General features: G+C 37.9%; 1 protein-coding gene across 1 annotated transcript; it reads right to left on the reverse strand.

Moving 5' to 3' along the window:
* Nucleotides 1-10718: 10718 nt before the first annotated feature.
* Nucleotides 10719-11291, reverse strand: LOC124964869 (interferon alpha-5-like). Its single transcript, XM_047525585.1, has one exon. It carries the CDS (start codon nucleotides 11289-11291, stop codon nucleotides 10719-10721), a length of 573 nt encoding a protein of 190 aa, XP_047381541.1.
* Nucleotides 11292-17020: the final 5729 nt, after the last annotated feature.

A 17020-nucleotide genomic window follows, 5' to 3' on the forward strand; every position in this document is an offset into this window, starting at 1 on the left:
CACCTTCAGGTCCTCAGTGATTCCATGGTGGAGTCTCTGTAGGGAAACCCACTGAGCATTCTGTTCTCATTCCCAAAGATGAAAACTTTCCTGCCCTGCCCAGACCTTGTGTTGTCTATGAGAGTAAGCAGGAAAGAACCTCCTCTCCTCTTTTTCTTAACATCCTGAGAAAAGACCTTTTGTATGACCTCAATGGAATAGTATAATGGCTCTCTATACGGACACCTTGAAAGTTATTAAAAGGCTATTGACCAAGGAGAATCTGATTTTAACTCTAAAATCATCCATAATGTGAATAATGGTTGTCCATATTTATTTTTTCTAGACTCATTCTATTTAAAAAAAAATCGAGAATCAATATAGCCCTTGATTTCTGAGGAAATGAATGCTTTGCTTCCTACATAGTCTTCTTCTTGGAGGCTCCTAACAGTGGCACAGGGGGGCTCCTGGAGTCTTTAGCAACTGATCAGGAGCAGATCTCTATTTATTGTGTTTTTGTGCCCCAGGAAGATACACTTCAACCTCTGCAGTAGGGAGCTTGGCAGGGAGGGAGGGTTGAGGTGTGGCCACCTTCACCCTTCTTCCCTATGCTCACAGAGCCCTGTTTTCTCCAGCTACCACTGTGCCATTATCTGTTACTGCTCCAAAGGAGCCAGTTTAGGACTGGGGGCTCCCCATGTCTTGCTTCTCCAGGTCTGCTCTTTAGGAACCTTGGAGGAGCAAGCTGAGATGGAGCCCCTTGCTGCCAGCTCTACGACTCCCTCACCTCAGTTTTCCAACACTTTCCAATACATAATAAATTAACTTCTGGATATGATCAGAATATGGTTACAGAGATTTTTCAGAGTAAGGTGAGAGTACAGAGTCAAATCAAGCAATCTTTGTGCATGAAACATAAAACAACAAAGAATAAAAAGTAAGATGACTTCAAAGAAATAAAGAGCATAAAGAAACAACCAAAGAATGGAAAGAACCTTATTTGAAGGTGTTCAGCAATGAGAAAGAGAGACTGAGAGAGACAGAGAGAGAGAGAAACAGAGGCACAGAGATAAGTCCAAAAGCTGAATCCAGAAATTTTGGGGTCTTCTTACCTTCTCCCAAATGTAGTCTCCCACAAATGGTGGATGAAGAAAACTTAAAGGCAAGGACAAAACCACTCCTCCCATCTGGAAAGAAGAACTTTAAAGTTTGGGTCTGGTGATCCTTTCCTCACTGCAAGCTCCCTCTTTCTGGCTCAACATTTCAAAGATAATTCCTGATTATCCTCTTTAGTAACAACATTACTCAGACTTCTTTAAACTTCCCAGTCTTTCCAAATGGATTCCTCTAAAAATATTTACCAGGAGTAGGGTGGATGGGGGAGCCTCTCATGGAAGTTTCTGTCAAACCTAGAACTTTCACTCAATTTTTGCTTTCAGTGATGGTTGCATTCATTTCAAGAAAAATTTACGGCCAGAAACCATAATGGAACAGGAAGCAGATGTGTGAAGGAACAGTCAGGTTAATGAGGAATGGAGAGGAGAGCACTCTGGGGATTTCTGCAGCAGGGAGGGAGGAAACTGTAATGATGTGGGACTAACAGGAAAGGATCCAGGGAAGTAGGCAGGGGGGAAGTGTTGCAGGTATCATAATCCACAAATAAAATATTTGTATGCACATTTGTACTATGTGTTTTTATTATGGATAATATGACACCTAGAACTGTGTATGATGTACCATGTTATATTTTACTCATAAATATACATACCTGCATTTTCAACTTCAGTGCAAAACAATAATCTCTATAAAAGATACACACCTTCAATTTCAGTTTGAATATTAGTTATTTTCAATGTCAAATTTACCTAATGGAAGTCTTCTCCAAGACAACTCCTATTTCTATTTTTTAAAATTGTTGCCATTTTACCAACGGAAGCACAAAGAGAATTAGAAAGTTCACTCTTTTTATATAGATTTATATGCACATAAGAAAATAGTCCTCTCACTGTTAAGCTCTTGCTTAGTGGAAGATACTCTGCTGAATGTTTTAGTTTGTTTGATATACACAATAAAAGGAATATTTGCAACCACATTTACATTTGTGAAAAGTGAAACACAAAGAGGTTTAATGAATTGCCCAGAATCAAACTTAGATACAGGTAATGTCTAGACTAAGTGCAGAATCCTGTACTGCATGTCATAAGTAATTATGTTCATATTTTGAAATTCAATACATTTTAATCCTAATATTATTCATTCTTGCTCACTGTCTTTTAGTGATGAATGCTATATCATCTTATTTATTTATTTATATTTTTTAGTCTAGTTTTCACCCAAATTTGCTTTTTACTTTACACATTGGTGATGAGAATTATTTTTGATCCCATTTCACTTTTCCGTCTTATGGAGGAAGTGTCCCAGACTATTATAGTCATTGAAAATTAATTTATTGTTAATCCCTAAGAGTTTAAAGTTTTATGAAATCATCACCATGTATACAGATAAAATCTTAATCTAGAAGAAAAAAGCAATAGGAAAGAAGGATTCTTAGTGCATCTATCTCTGATAGAAAATGAGCAAGTTTTTGAATAATAGTATTAAAAAAATTTCCTAAAATTGTTGTATAGTAGTGGTAATGAGATTTAGAATAATGAATCTATTTGACGTTAAAATGATGTACATAATATTCAACTTAGTGTTTCTAAAATGATTGCCAGGGAATCTGCACAAAATCAATGTAAGTTCTTCTTTTATACTATAGATGAAAATAAAATACTTATGGAATACAGAAGGAAAACCTGTGATTTGCAGCATGGATGGAACAGGAGATCATTATGTTAAGTGAAATAAGACACTCATAGGAAGACAAGTGCCACAGGATCTCACTCATGTGAAATGGAGACAAGTTGATCTCATAGAAACTGAGAGTGAATGGTGCTTACCAGAGACCACAGAGAGTGGAAGATGGGGAAAGATGGAAAAGGTTGACCAGTGGGTACCACGATACAACTGGAAAGGAGAAAGCAGCTGGTGGGAAGTTACAGAATATGGTGACTGTACATGGCAGTAACCAACTGAGTACTTGAAAAAGCTGGAGGGAGGGATCTTGAGGGTTTTTACAATATAGACATAATAAATGTTCAAAGAGGATATTCAAGATGACGGCCTAGAGGGCGGCTGCATTTCATGTTGCTCCAGGACGCAGGATTCAAAAGAGGAGATAGTGAGAGACTTGGGACCAGCTCAAGTCCGCCAGGTGAGTCTCTCCCATTGGGGAGGCGTCCCGGATGGGGCGGTAGCCCCAGAACGCAGGGAACTTTGTGAAGTAGAGTTGCTTGGCGAGACGCCCCTCCCCCCGCTGGAGCGGTAAACATGGACAACTGGGATCATCGTAGAGGAGGCGGCTCAGCACAGCGCTTGGTCTCGGAGCAACCACTGGGGCTCCGGGCGGCTGCCTGAGGAGGAGCTGAGTGGCGAGCTGTTTGGACGTAGAACGACCGCTTCTGAACACCAGGGGGGTGCCCGGAGGAAGAGGAGGAGCGCGGTGGGTCGCTTGGTCTAGGAGTGACTGCATCAGGGCCATAGGCGGTTGCCAGAGGAGGAGGTGAGTGGTGAGTTGATTGCACTCAAAGCGACCGCTCCTGAACACCGGTGGCCTACCTGGAGGAGGAGCGCGGTGGGTCGCTTGGTCTCGGAGCCACTGCTCCTGAACACCCGGGGGGCTACCCCGAGGAGGAGGAGGAGGAACAGGGCGGGTCACTTGGGCTTGGAGTGACTGCCTAGGGCTACGGGCGGTTGGCGGGAGGAGGAGACGCGAAGTGAGTTGCTTGGACTCCTAGTGACTGCGTCGGAAACCGGGCGGCTGTCCGGAGGAGGAGGTGTGTGGCGGGTCTCTGGGTATCGGAGCTATTGTACGGGGCTCCAGGTGGCGGCTCAGAGGAGGAGCTGCATAGCCAGGTGATTAGGTGCAGAGCAGGGTCCCAGGAGCTAGGTGGCTTCTTGCTGGAAGAGCCGCACAGAGACATGCCTAGGGGCAGAGTGAAGTTTCCAGGACTGCGGGCAGATTCTCTGGGAGAGGCAGCCTAAGGAGACTCGCCTGCAGAGTGTGAGGCTCCCAGGCCCAGGAGGTAGGTCCGGGCCCCTGGGAACGTTGCAGAGGAAGACAGCCCAGCCCAGGTGGTAGTTGTAGATTGAGGGGAACCTCTAGGAGGGGAACTGAGCAGCGAGACATCCCTACCGAGTGAGTCTTCCCTGCCGGGAGAGGTTTTCCCACAGGGACGGTAAAACCAGAGACACAGGCACAAACAGGACTTGCCTCAGCCCACAGCCTAGTTCCCCGTTGGATTACCATTGGTCAACAAGTGGAGGCACCTCTGCCCACTAGCAGGGAATATACGCCACCTGAGGGTCACCACCCCTAGAGAGGCAGCTTCTTCGTGGAGCTCTGCATTATCAACTTCCTCCAAGACTTCAGGCTACTGAAGGATAAGAGGGGATATACTAGCAATCTTCAGGGACATTATAAGTTGATAGAGGAAATCTGCAATATCTTAATGACCCACTGATTAATGTACAATATGAGAAAACAAGGGAAGAAAATGCCCCAAACAAATCTAGATGTTACATCAATAGAATCCAACGACAGCATGGCAGAAGAAATGACAGAAAGGGAGTTCAGAATGTACATAATTAAAATGATCAGGGAACCAAACGGTGAGATGAAAGAGCAAATGCAGGCACTGAATGATGAGATGAAAGAGCAAATGCAGGCACTGAATGATCGCACCAATCGACAGTTAACAGAGCAAATTCAGGAAGCAAAAGATCATTTCAATAAAGAGTTAGAGATATTGAAAGAAAACCAAACAGAAATTCTTGAAATGAAGGAAACAATAAACCAAATTAAGAACTCCATAGAAAGCTTAACCAATAGGATAGAACACCTGGAAGACAGAACTAAAGATATTGAAGACAAAATATTTAACCTCGAAAACAAAGTTGAACAAACAGAGAAGATGGTACGAAATCATGAACAGAATTTGCAAGAACTATGGGATATCATGAAAAGGTCAAATTTGAGAATTATTGGGATTGAGGAAGGCTTAGAGAAACAAACCAATGGAATGAACAATCTATTCAATGAAATAATATCAGAAAATTTCCCAAAACTGAAGAATGAAATGGAAAATCAAGTCCAAGAGGCTTATAGGACTCCAAATACGCAAAATTACAACAGACCCACACCAAGGCACATTATAATGAAAATACCTAACGTACAAAATAAAGACAGAATTTTAAAGGCTGTGAGAGAAAAGAACCAAATTACATTCAGGGGGAAACCAATACGGATATCAGCAGATTTTTCAATCCAGACCCTAAAAGCTAGAAGGGCCTGGAACAACATTTTTCAAGCTCTGAAAGAAAATGGATGCCAACCAAGAGTCTTATACCCAGCAAAACTTACCTTCAAATGTGACGATGAAATAAAATCTTTCCATGATAAACAAAAGCTAAAAGAATTTACAAAAAGAAAGCCAGCATTACAGAACATTCTCAGCAAAATATTTCATGAGGAAGAGATAAAAAACAAAGAAGCAAATCAGCAAAGGAAGGAATTATCCTAAAGGAACTGTCAAATAAAGGAGGAACCAAGATGTGTCAAAACTAAATAAATAAATAAATAAAATTTTAAATATGAACCAAATGACCGGGAATACAAATCATATCTCAATAATAACCCTGAATGTTAATGGCCTGAATTCATCAATCAAAAGACATAGACTGGCAGATTGGATTAAAAAGAAAGATCCAACAATATGTTGCCTGCAAGAGACTCACCTCATAGAAAGAGATACCCATAGACTAAAGGTGAAAGGATGGGGAAAAACATACCATGCACATGGACTCAGCAAAAAAGCTGGAGTATCCATCCTCATTTCAGATAATGTGGACTTCAAGCCAATGTTAGTCAGAAGGGATAAGGAAGGACATTTCATACTGCTTAAGGGAAGCATAAATCAGCAAGATATAACAATCATAAACATCTATGCCCCAAACAGTGGCTCATCCATGTATGTCAAACAAATCCTTCTCAATTTTAAAAACCAAATAGACCATAACACAATAATACTTGGTGATTTTAACACACCTCTCACACCACTGGACAGATCTTCCAAACAAAAATTGAACAAAGAAACCATAGATCTCAATAACACAATCAATAATTTAGACTTAACAGACATTTATAGAATATACCATCCAACCAAGAGCGAATACACTTTCTTCTCAGCAGCACATGGATCCTTCTCTAAATAGACCATATATTATGCCACAAAGCTAATGTCAGCAAATACAAGAAGATACAGACACTACCTTGTATTCTATCAGATCATAATGGATTGAAGTTAGAAATAAATGAAAGAGTAAAAAACAGAAACTACTCCAACACCTGGAGATTAAACAATATGCTATTATATGAGGAATGGATAACAGAAGATATTAGGAAGGAAATTAAAAAATTCTTAGAGGTAAATGAGAACAAAGAAACATCATATCAAAATCTCTGGGACACTATGAAAGCAGTACTTAGAGGAAGATTTATTTCATTGGAGCGCATTTAATAAAAGAAGTAAAACTCAAAAAGTTAAATGACCTAACACTACAGCTCAAAGCCCTAGAAAAAGAAGAACAGACCAACACCAAAAGTAGTAGAAGACAGGAAATAGTTAAACTCAGAGCTGAAATCAACGAAATTGAAACGAAAGAAACAATACAAAAAATTGACAAAATAAATAGTTGGTTCTTCGAAAAAATAAACAAAATTGATAAACCTTTAGCCACACTAACAAAGAGAAGACAAGAGAAAACCCAAATCACTAAAATTCGGAATGAACAAGGAAATATCACAACAGACACGACTGAAATACAAAACATAATTAGAAGCTATTTTGAAAATCTATACTCCAACAAAATAGAAAATTTCGAAGATATCAACAGGTTTCTAGAGACATATGAATTGCCTAAACTGAACGAGGAGGACATACACAATTTAAATAGACCAATTTCAAGTAATGAAATAGAAGAAGTCATCAAAAGCCTACCAACAATGAAAAGTCCAGGACCAGATGGGTTCTCAGCCGAGTTCTACAAAACTTTTAAAGAGGAGCTCATTCCAATACTTCTCAAAGTATTCCAGAAAATAGAAGAGGAGGGAACCCTCCCAAACTCATTCTATGAAGCCAATATTACCCTGATTCCTAAACCAGACAGAGACACATCGAGGAAAGAAAATTTCAGACCAATATCCTTAATGAACATCGACGCAAAAATTCTCAACAAAATTTTAGCAAATCGCATACAAAAACATATTAAAAAGATAGTGCACCATGATCAAGTGGGTTTCATCCCAGGGATGCAAGGTTGGTTCAACATCAGGAAATCAATAAATGTCATTCACCATATCAATAGGCTTAAAGTCAAGAATCACATGATTATTTCAATAGATGCAAAAAAAGCATTTGATAAAATACAGCATCCCTTCATGCTCAAAACACTAGAAAAAATAGGGATAGTGGGAACATTCCTTAACATTGTAAAGGCCATCTACGCTAAGCCCATGGCTAATATCATTCTAAATGGTGAAAAACTGAAAGCATTCCCTCTAAAAACTGGAACAAGGCAGGGATGCCCTCTTTCACCACTTCTATTCAATATCGTCCTTGAAACTCTAGCCAGAGCAATTAGACAGACCAAAGAAATTAAAGGGATACGAATAGGAAAAGAAGAACTCAAACTATCCCTATTTGCTGATGATATGATTGTATACTTAGAGGAACCAGGAAATTCCACCAGAAAACTTTTAGATCTCATAAGTGAATTCAGTAAAGTAGCGGGATATAAGATCAATGCACATAAATCTAAGGCATTTCTATACATGAGCGATGAATCTTCAGAAAGAGAAATTAGGAAAACTACTCCATTCACAATAGCTTCAAAAAAAATAAAATACTTGGGAATCAATCTCACAAAAGAGGTGAAAGACCTCTACAATGAGAACTACAGAACACTAAAGAAAGAAATTCAAGAAAGCCTTAGAAGATGGAAAGATCTCCCATGTTCTTGGATAGGAAGAATTAATATTGTCAAAATGGCCATACTACCAAAAGTGCTATACAGATTCAATGCAATTCCAATTAAAATCCCAATGATGTACCTTACAGAAATAGAGCAAGCAATTATGAAATTCATCTGGAAGAATAAAAAACCCAGAATAGCTAAAGCAATCCTTGGCAGAAAGAGTGAAGCAGGGGGTATCGCAATACCAGATCTTCAACTCTACTACAAAGCCATAGTAACAAAAACGGCATGGTATTGGTACCAAAATAGAAAGGTGGATCAATGGTACAGAATAGAGGACACGGACACAAACCCAAATAAATACAATTTTCTCGTACTAGACAGAGGGGCCAAAAATATGCAATGGAGAAAAGATAGCCTCTTCAACAAATGGTGCTGGGAGAATTGGAAATCCATATGCAACAGAATGAAACTAAACCCATATCTCTCACCATGCACGAAACTAAACTCAAAATGGATTAAGGATCTCGGAATCAGACCAGAGACCTTGCATCTTATAGAAGAAAAAGTAGGTCCAGAGCTTCAACATGTCGGCTTAGGACCACACTTCCTCAACAGGACTCCCATAGCACAAGAAATAAAAGCAAGAATTAATAACTGGGATAGATTCAAACTAAAAAGCTTTCTCTCAGCAAAGGAAACTATCAGCAATGTGAAGAAAGAGCCTACAGAGTGGGAGAAAATCTTTGCCAATCATACTTCAGATAGAGCGCTAATCTCCAGAATCTATAAAGAACTCAAAAAACTCTACACCAAGAATGCAAATAATCCAACTGACAAATGGGCTAAGGAAATGAATACACACTTCACAGAAGAAGATCTACAAGCAATCAACAAACATATGGAAAAATGTTCAACATCTCTAGTAATAAGAGAAATGCAAATCAAAACCACCCTAAGATTCCATCTCACCCCAATTAGAATGGCGATTATCAAGAATACAAGCAACAACAGATGTTGGCGAGGATGTGGGGAGAAAGGTACACTCATACATTGCTGGTGGGGCTGCAAATTAGTGCAGCCACTCTGGAAAGCAGTATGGAGACTCCTTAGAAAACTTGGAATGGAACCACCATTTGACCCAGCTATCCCACTCCTTGGCCTATACCCAAAGGACTTAAAATCAGCATATTACAGAGATACAGCCACATCAATGTTCATAGCTGCTCAGTTCACAATAGCCAGATTGTGGAACCAACCTAGATGTCCTTCAATTGATGAATGGATAAAGAAAATGTGGTATATATATACAATGGAATATTACTCTGCCATAAAGAATGATAAAATTATGGCATTTGCAGGCAAATGGATGAAACTGGAGAATATCATGCTAAGTGAGATAAGCCAATCTCAAAAAACCAAAGGAAGAATGATATCGCTAATAAGTGGATGAGGACACATAATGGGGGGTGGGAAGAGTTAGTGTTAGGGTTAGAGTTAGGTTTAGGGAGGGGGACAAGAATGGAGGAAGGAATGACTGTATAGAGGGAAAAGAGGGGTGGGAGGGGTGGGGGGAAGGGAAAAAAATAACAGAATGAATCAAACATTACCCTATGTAAATTTATGATTACACAAATGGTATGCCTTTACGCCATGTACAAACAGAGAAACAACATGTATCCCATTTGTGTACAATAATAAAAAAATAAAGAAAAATAATAATAAAAAAAAGAAAAAAAATAAATGTTCAAAGAGATGTTTGTGTTTAACTTGAGTTAAACATTATGCACTGTACATATACATGGATCAAATATAACATGGTATTCCATTAATTTGTAGAATTTTTACATTTTTGTGTATCATTAAAAAATAAATTAATTAATTGAAGAAGAATGTTAGTAAACTGTTGTATGTATTGAAGTCATCACCACAGTGGGAAAACAGATGGGACTGGCAAAATCAGTGAGAGTGAAATCAGAATTCCTACGAAAATTCAGTATTGAAGTTGGTGGAAGGACAAGTAAGAGAAGTCCCATTGTCTTTTTTTTTTTTTTCTTTTACTTTCATTGTTTTCTTTTATCATATCCAGAGTTGGATTTATTTTGTGCTAATTTCAAGTTGTCCAAAAGCAATCATGGTTAATTTGACTGGAAAATACAAAGATAATGATGTAGATGAAATGAACCCAACATAGAAGTGAACGTTTAAAAATCAAATCCAATTGTCATTAAGATAAAAATAAAAAAGAATGAAAATAAATATTTACATAACCCCTCATCCACATGTAGCAATGTAAAGAGTTCTAAATTCAAGAAGTATCTACAGTAAACTTAATAAAGAAAACAAAATAAATTGATTAAATATCAAGAAAATGTTTATTAATTACAGTGTAAAGGTATAGATGATTTTATATGAAAAAATAAATTAAATTTTATAAATAGTTAAATAAATATTTAAATAGATAATAGATACATCTGCAGGGATATAAGGGATTGGTGCCTGTAGATTTGAAACCAAAGTTGCCTAAACTCCTGAACACATTTGACATTGGTTGAATTCTTGTCACAGTTACTGCAGGAATGAGAGTCATTGAAATAGCAGAACTTGAGAGAGTGTGGTAAGGTGTATCCTCAGTGAGAAGCATTTTCCTGTTGGACCAGGTCTCATTCCTTACTCCTTAGTCTTTCATACAAGTTTGCTGATGAAGCGAAGGATTTCATGATTTCTGCTCTGACCACCTCCCAGGCACAAGGGAAGTATGTCTTCTCCTTCAGGTAGTCAGTGAGCCTGCGGAAGTATTTCTTTACAGTCCTCCTGGGAGCCTCTTCCACCCCGACCTGCTGGGTCTCACAGGCTTTCAGGTCATTCAGCTGCTGATAGAGGACACGGAGGAACGAGTTCAGGAGGGTATTGTTCCAAGCAGCAAAGGACTCCTCGGTGTAGAAGAGGTTGAAGACCTGCTGGGTCATCTCGTGGAAGACAGCAACAGCTTGAGCCTTCTGCACATGCTCACCATTCAGCTGCTTCTCAGGGAAGGCAAAGTTCTTTCCGTATTTCACACAGGACAAAGTGGAAATTCTCTCCATGTTTTCCAGGAGTGTCAGAGCACCCTCCTCATTTTCTTTAGGAGTTTCAAGACTCAGATCGTGGATCTGAGGCAGGTCACATCCCAGAGAGCAGATGGACTTGCAGCTGAGCACTACCAGGGCCAGCAGGAAAGACAAGGGCAAGGCCATTGGGGATCTTGCAGATGCTGCTGGGCTGCCTGAGATGGGTGATCCTGGACCTTTGCCTGTAGGTTCTCTGAAGACCTTGCTTTGTGTGTATGTCTTAAATAGAGAACACACCACATTCCACTTTCTGAATGTCATCCTTAGAACTTTCTACTTCTCTTTTCACTTTCCTTTATGCATTCTCTATGTGGGTTTTCAGCATTGTTTCTTAACTATTCTAGTTTCCATTATTGCTTCCCATTTCTCTGCTCCCTCCTAACCCTGCCAACTCTGTCCCCTGTCACAGGCTCTATATAAATTTATTCCTAATTGAAAATTTCATTAAATTTTTAAAGACAGTTATATTCTATATCTATATATGTACCACATCTATATCTTTATACATTAAAAGTATGATCTTAAGATTTTTATTCAATGCAGAATTAAGAGTGACAAAATTTAAGCTAAAAATCATAAGTTTTTTGACATTTAAATGATCTTTATATCTGAATTGATAGAGTGACCTTTAATTCATTTCATAAGCTCATGTAAATTATTATATACAAAATTACATTGAATATTAAATTTCAAAATGTATAATAATATTGATATCTTGTCCTTCAAAGTGATTCCAAACCTTTTTAGAAGGTAAAAAAATAATTTTATTTGCAATGATTTTTAGGGTACTTTGCTTCATAGGAGAAAATAATTTTAATCTCATTAGTTATTAGATATTCAACCTGAGATTATTAATATTTTGTTCAGCATTTAACAGAACTATTGATGTGCTTTCAAACTTCAATAGCTTAAGTAATATGATGTGAACTATTTCCATTTAATTCTCAAAGTCCACTTCATACTTAGAAGCTCCGATGCTCAAACATCAACAACTTGAAAACCACAGATGACAGCCCACACATGACCAAAGTCCACCTCTCACAATAGCCTTCGAGATCAAGTGAACGAGGAGAGAATATTCTGCAACATACCATCTGTTTGCCATAGGTTCTAATCTTGCATATATCTTGTCTATCTTCCATAAAGTCAATGTCAATGCTTTTTATGTGTTACATAAGAAAACCCAACCAGGAAAAAGAGTACTCAGAAACAAGAATTTGTCAGATAGAATTGAACTTTGGAGAGCCATGATTTTTTTCATATCCCAAGACTTAATGTTTGTAACTTTGGAAGTGATATAATCACCAATCTCTAGGATACCGTCAATTGGAATCTTTGTGTATTTGCATTAAAGTTCAAGTTTCTCAAAGAACTTTCATAGGTTCTGAACCAAGTGGTGTTTATTAAACAAAGGAAATCATCTTTGCTCTAAATTTGCAACTGGGTGAATATTGTGTATGAACATGTGAAGCATGAACTTTCAGCCTCAATTTTGAATTCTGGTGTTACACTTTGTATTTTCCATAGGAAATTGGATTGCTTCAAACCTTTAGGTTTCTACTTTTTCAGGGGATGGTATGAATTACTTTTAGCAAACCAACTCTTTAACAAGTGGTCTTTATGTTTTTTACTGGAATTACTCAGTACTAGGCCCAATACAGTTCCTCAAGAAGTACTTATTACTGAAACAGTTTCTCAGATTTTCTTTTCCTACTGGAAGGGTGTTCATGAATATCAAAGCTATTTTTTTTCATCAGGGTCATAACTGCTAGGATTATAATGGACAATGATTAATATTTCTATCTATTCCTTGAGTGTTAATTTATATTTAAAACTACTGGAATTCTAGTTCCTTTAAGGTTCATATGACTCTGGGGCTTCTAATTGCAATTGCATAGTATTTTGAGCCACATTAATCACAAGCATTACTTTATTTCTACTTTGCTCATCTCTACTCTCTTATAGTAGAAAATAACTAACCTGGTGTCATGTAGAAAGAAATATTCTAAACACGACTCTCCCTGAATCACACAGCTCACAGCATACAATGCTATTCTCTGGAGGAAGTAGTCCTGTGCCCACAAATCATCAATCTTCCATCCTTCTTGCTCTTTTTTGGTATAGACCAAATCCTCAGAAGGTATGAATCAATATAAATTGTTGAGACATCAAATTAAGAATGTTATCTAATTTACGATAGCATCAAAATAAATAAAATACCCAGGCACAAGCTGAACTAAGGAGTAATAAGCATTGTACAATGAAATGAAAGAAGATGCAAAAAAATGAAAGGATATCCAGTTTTCATGGATTGGAAGATTGAATATTGTCAGGATGTTCATACTATACAAAGCAATCCACAAATACAATGCAAACCCTAACAAAACCACAGAGATTTCTTTTTCTTGCAGAAATAGAATGTACTATACTAAACTTCATATGGAATCTCAAAGGACCAAAAGAGTCAAATCACTCTTGAGAAAGAAAAATGAAGCTCACCCTTCTTGATTTCAAACCATATTACAAAACTACACTAATTGAAACAACATGGTAATGACATGGGATCAGACAGACAGACCACTGGGAAGAATAGAGAACCCAGAAATAAGTCCTTATGTACGAGGTCAAAAGATCTGTCACGAGGGTGTCAAGGCTACATAATGGGAAAAGACAGTTTTTCATTGCTGTGACCAAAAGACCCTGCAAGAATGAGATAGAGGAGGAAAAGTTTATTTTGGCTCATAGTTTCAGAGGTTCAGTCCATGTTTGGCCAGACTCTGGGTATGAGGTGAGTAGGAAAACTGTGACTTAAGGGCAGCAGTGGAGAAAAGCTACTTAGCACATGGTGGAGAAGCACAGAGAGAAAGGGAGGAGCCAGAGAAACAAGACATAATCCTCAAGAGCATTCCCCCACCAACCTACCTCTTCCAGTCACACAGTACCTGCCTATAGTTACAATGCAGCAGAGTAGTACTTTCGAATTGTTAAACCATCAAGTGGGTTAATCCATTGATTAGGCTACAGGTCTCACAATCTAATCGTAACTTTGGGGGACACCTCATACCCAAATATAACAATATTCACATAAACAAATGGTGTTGGGAATAATGTATATTCACAAGCAAAATAATGAATTTGAACTCATGCCTTATGCCAAATATAAAATTAAATCAAAATAGATTATAGGAATATCACATTTCATTGCACTTCACTTTATTGTGCTCCAAAGATATTGCAATAGTTACAAATTGAAGTGTTGTGGGAGCCCTTCAGTAAGTATATTTGTACTGTTTTTTCATCAACATGGGCTTACTTCATGACTCTATGTCCCTTTCAATAATTATTGCAATATTTTGAATTATTCTTCATTATTATACATGTTATTGTGATCAATGATCTTTGATGTTATTGTAATTGTTTTGGAGTTCCACAATTGCATCCATAAACGACAGCCAACTTCATTGCTAAATGTTGTGTGTATTCTAATTGCTCCATTGATCTCTCATTCCCCAATATCTATCCCTCTCCTTGCACTTCTCTATTCCCTGAGACACACAAATTTGGAATTAAGCCAGTGAATAACCCTACAGTGGTCCTTAAGTGTTCAAGTTAAAGAGTTGCAGATCTCTTGCTTTAAATAAAATTCTAGAAATGATTAAACGTAGTGAGCAAGTCAAATCAAAAGCTGAGAAAGGATGAAAACTAGACCTCTTTACCAAATAGTTAACCATGTTGTGAATACAAAGGATCAGTTCTCCAAGGAAATTCAAAGTGCTACTCCAGTGAATAATAAGTATGCAAAATGGTTTTATTGCTGATAAGGAGAAAGTTTTAGTATTCTGGATAGAAGATCAAAGCAGCCTAATCCAGAGAAAGGACCTAACTCTCTTCAGTCCTGTGAAGTATGAGAGAGATGAGAAAGATGCAGAGGAAAGGTTTGAGGCCAGCAAAGATTGGTTCATGAGGTTTGAGGAAAGCAGACAAGTTGGGACATAAAAGTGGCAGATGAAGGAACAGAAAACCCAACATACTTGATGAAGATGACTGCCCCAAATGACAGTTTTCAGTGTAGAAAAAATAGCCTTATATTGGAAGAAGATGCCATCAAGGACTCTTGAACTAAAGAGATATCAATGCCTGACCTCAAAGCTGCAAAGAACAGACTGTCCTTCTATTGTTGTGTATTAACACAGTTGGTGACTTCAAGCTGAAGACAATTTTCACTTGCCATTCTGAAAATCCTAGAGCCCTTAACAATGAGTTATTTCAGATAAAATCTACCAGTGCTCTATAAATGGAAGCACCAATGACAACACATCTTTTTCTAACACAGTTTCTGAATATTTTAGGTCCACTCTTGAGATTTGTTGCCCAGAAAAAAAAGATTCCTTTCAAAATATTACTGCTTATTAAGAATGTACTTAGGCTCCCAAGTACTCTGATGAAGATGTACAACAAGACTTGTATTGTTTTCCTGCCTCCTAACACAACACCCATTCTGCATTAGATGGATCAAGTAGTGATTTTGAGTTTAAGCCTTAGTATTTGAGAAATACATATTATAAGGCTATAGCTGCCATTGATAGTTATTCCTCCTGAAAAGCTTCTGGATTCACCTTTCTAGGTACCACTAAGAACATTCATGACCCATGGAAGAAGATAAAAACAGTTAAATTAACAGGAGTCTGAAAGAAGTTGATTTCAGTCTTTATTGGTGACTTTGACTGGTGTAAGATATTAGGAAGTAAGTGAAGATAAGGCAAAAGATAGCAGGAAAAATAGTATTAGAAGTGGAATCTGAGTTCTGACTGCTAGGCTATAGCCTCATGATAAAACTTAAATGGATAAGGGGTTGTGTTTTCTGTATGTGCAAAGAAAATGATTTACTGAGGTGGAATCTATTCCAAATGAGATGTTGTGAATATTATTTAAATTAGAAACAATGATTCAGACTATTACTTAAATTTAGTTGACAAAGTAGTGGAAAGTTTGAGAGGACTGACTTCAATTTGAACAAATTTCTATTGTGGGCAACACACGACTGAACAGCATTGCACACCAAGGAGAAATATTTCATAAAAGTCAGGTCAGGCGTGGTGGGGCATTCCTGTAACCCCAGTGGTTTGGATGGTGAGGCAGGAGGATTAGGAGTTGAAAGTCAGCTTCAGTGACATAGTGAGACCCTAAGCAACTTAGTGAGACCCCGACTCAAAAAACAAACAAATGGCTGGGGATGTGGCTCAGTGGTTAAATTCCTGGTACCCCTTTTTCCCTCCAAAAGTCAATGGACCTGGAAAACTTCACTGATGTCTTAGTTACCCAAACTTCAGTCACTACCACAGTGATCAGTCAATAGCTTTAGTATTGAGGCCAGATCCTCCATCAGCAGGAAGATTAGGATTTGCTATAGGCTCAGATGATTATTAGCAATTCTTTATCCAATGAAGTTGTTTTAAATTAAGACAGACTTTTTTCAGGATGAAATGCTATTGATCACCAAATAGACTACAATAAAGTGTATGTATACCTTTTATATGCCCTGAGAAACTTGAAATTCATGTGACTTGCTTTATAGTGTTAGTACTTCATTGCAATGATCTGGAACTGAACCTGCAATTTCTTTAAGAAATGCCTGCACAGACTTAAACATAAGACCTGAGGCCACAACAAGCCAGGGAGAAAAGTTAAAGGGAAAACTCAGATTCAGCAACAAATTTCTTGGATATGACACCAAAAAGCACAGACAACTAAAGTCAAAATAGATAAACAGGGCTACATCAAAATTTAATAAGTTTAGTGTATCGAGAACACAAACTAAAGAGTAAAAAGGTAACTTTTGGAAATGGTAGACTATA

This window comes from Sciurus carolinensis, chromosome 14 (genome assembly GCF_902686445.1).
Source record: "Sciurus carolinensis chromosome 14, mSciCar1.2, whole genome shotgun sequence".
Taxonomy (NCBI): Eukaryota; Metazoa; Chordata; class Mammalia; order Rodentia; family Sciuridae; genus Sciurus; species Sciurus carolinensis.

Coding starts and splice junctions, on each gene's coding strand:
- LOC124964869 (XM_047525585.1), bottom strand. CDS start 11,291: ATGGCCTTGCCCTTGTCTTTCCTGCTGGCCCTGGTAGTGCTCAGCTGC.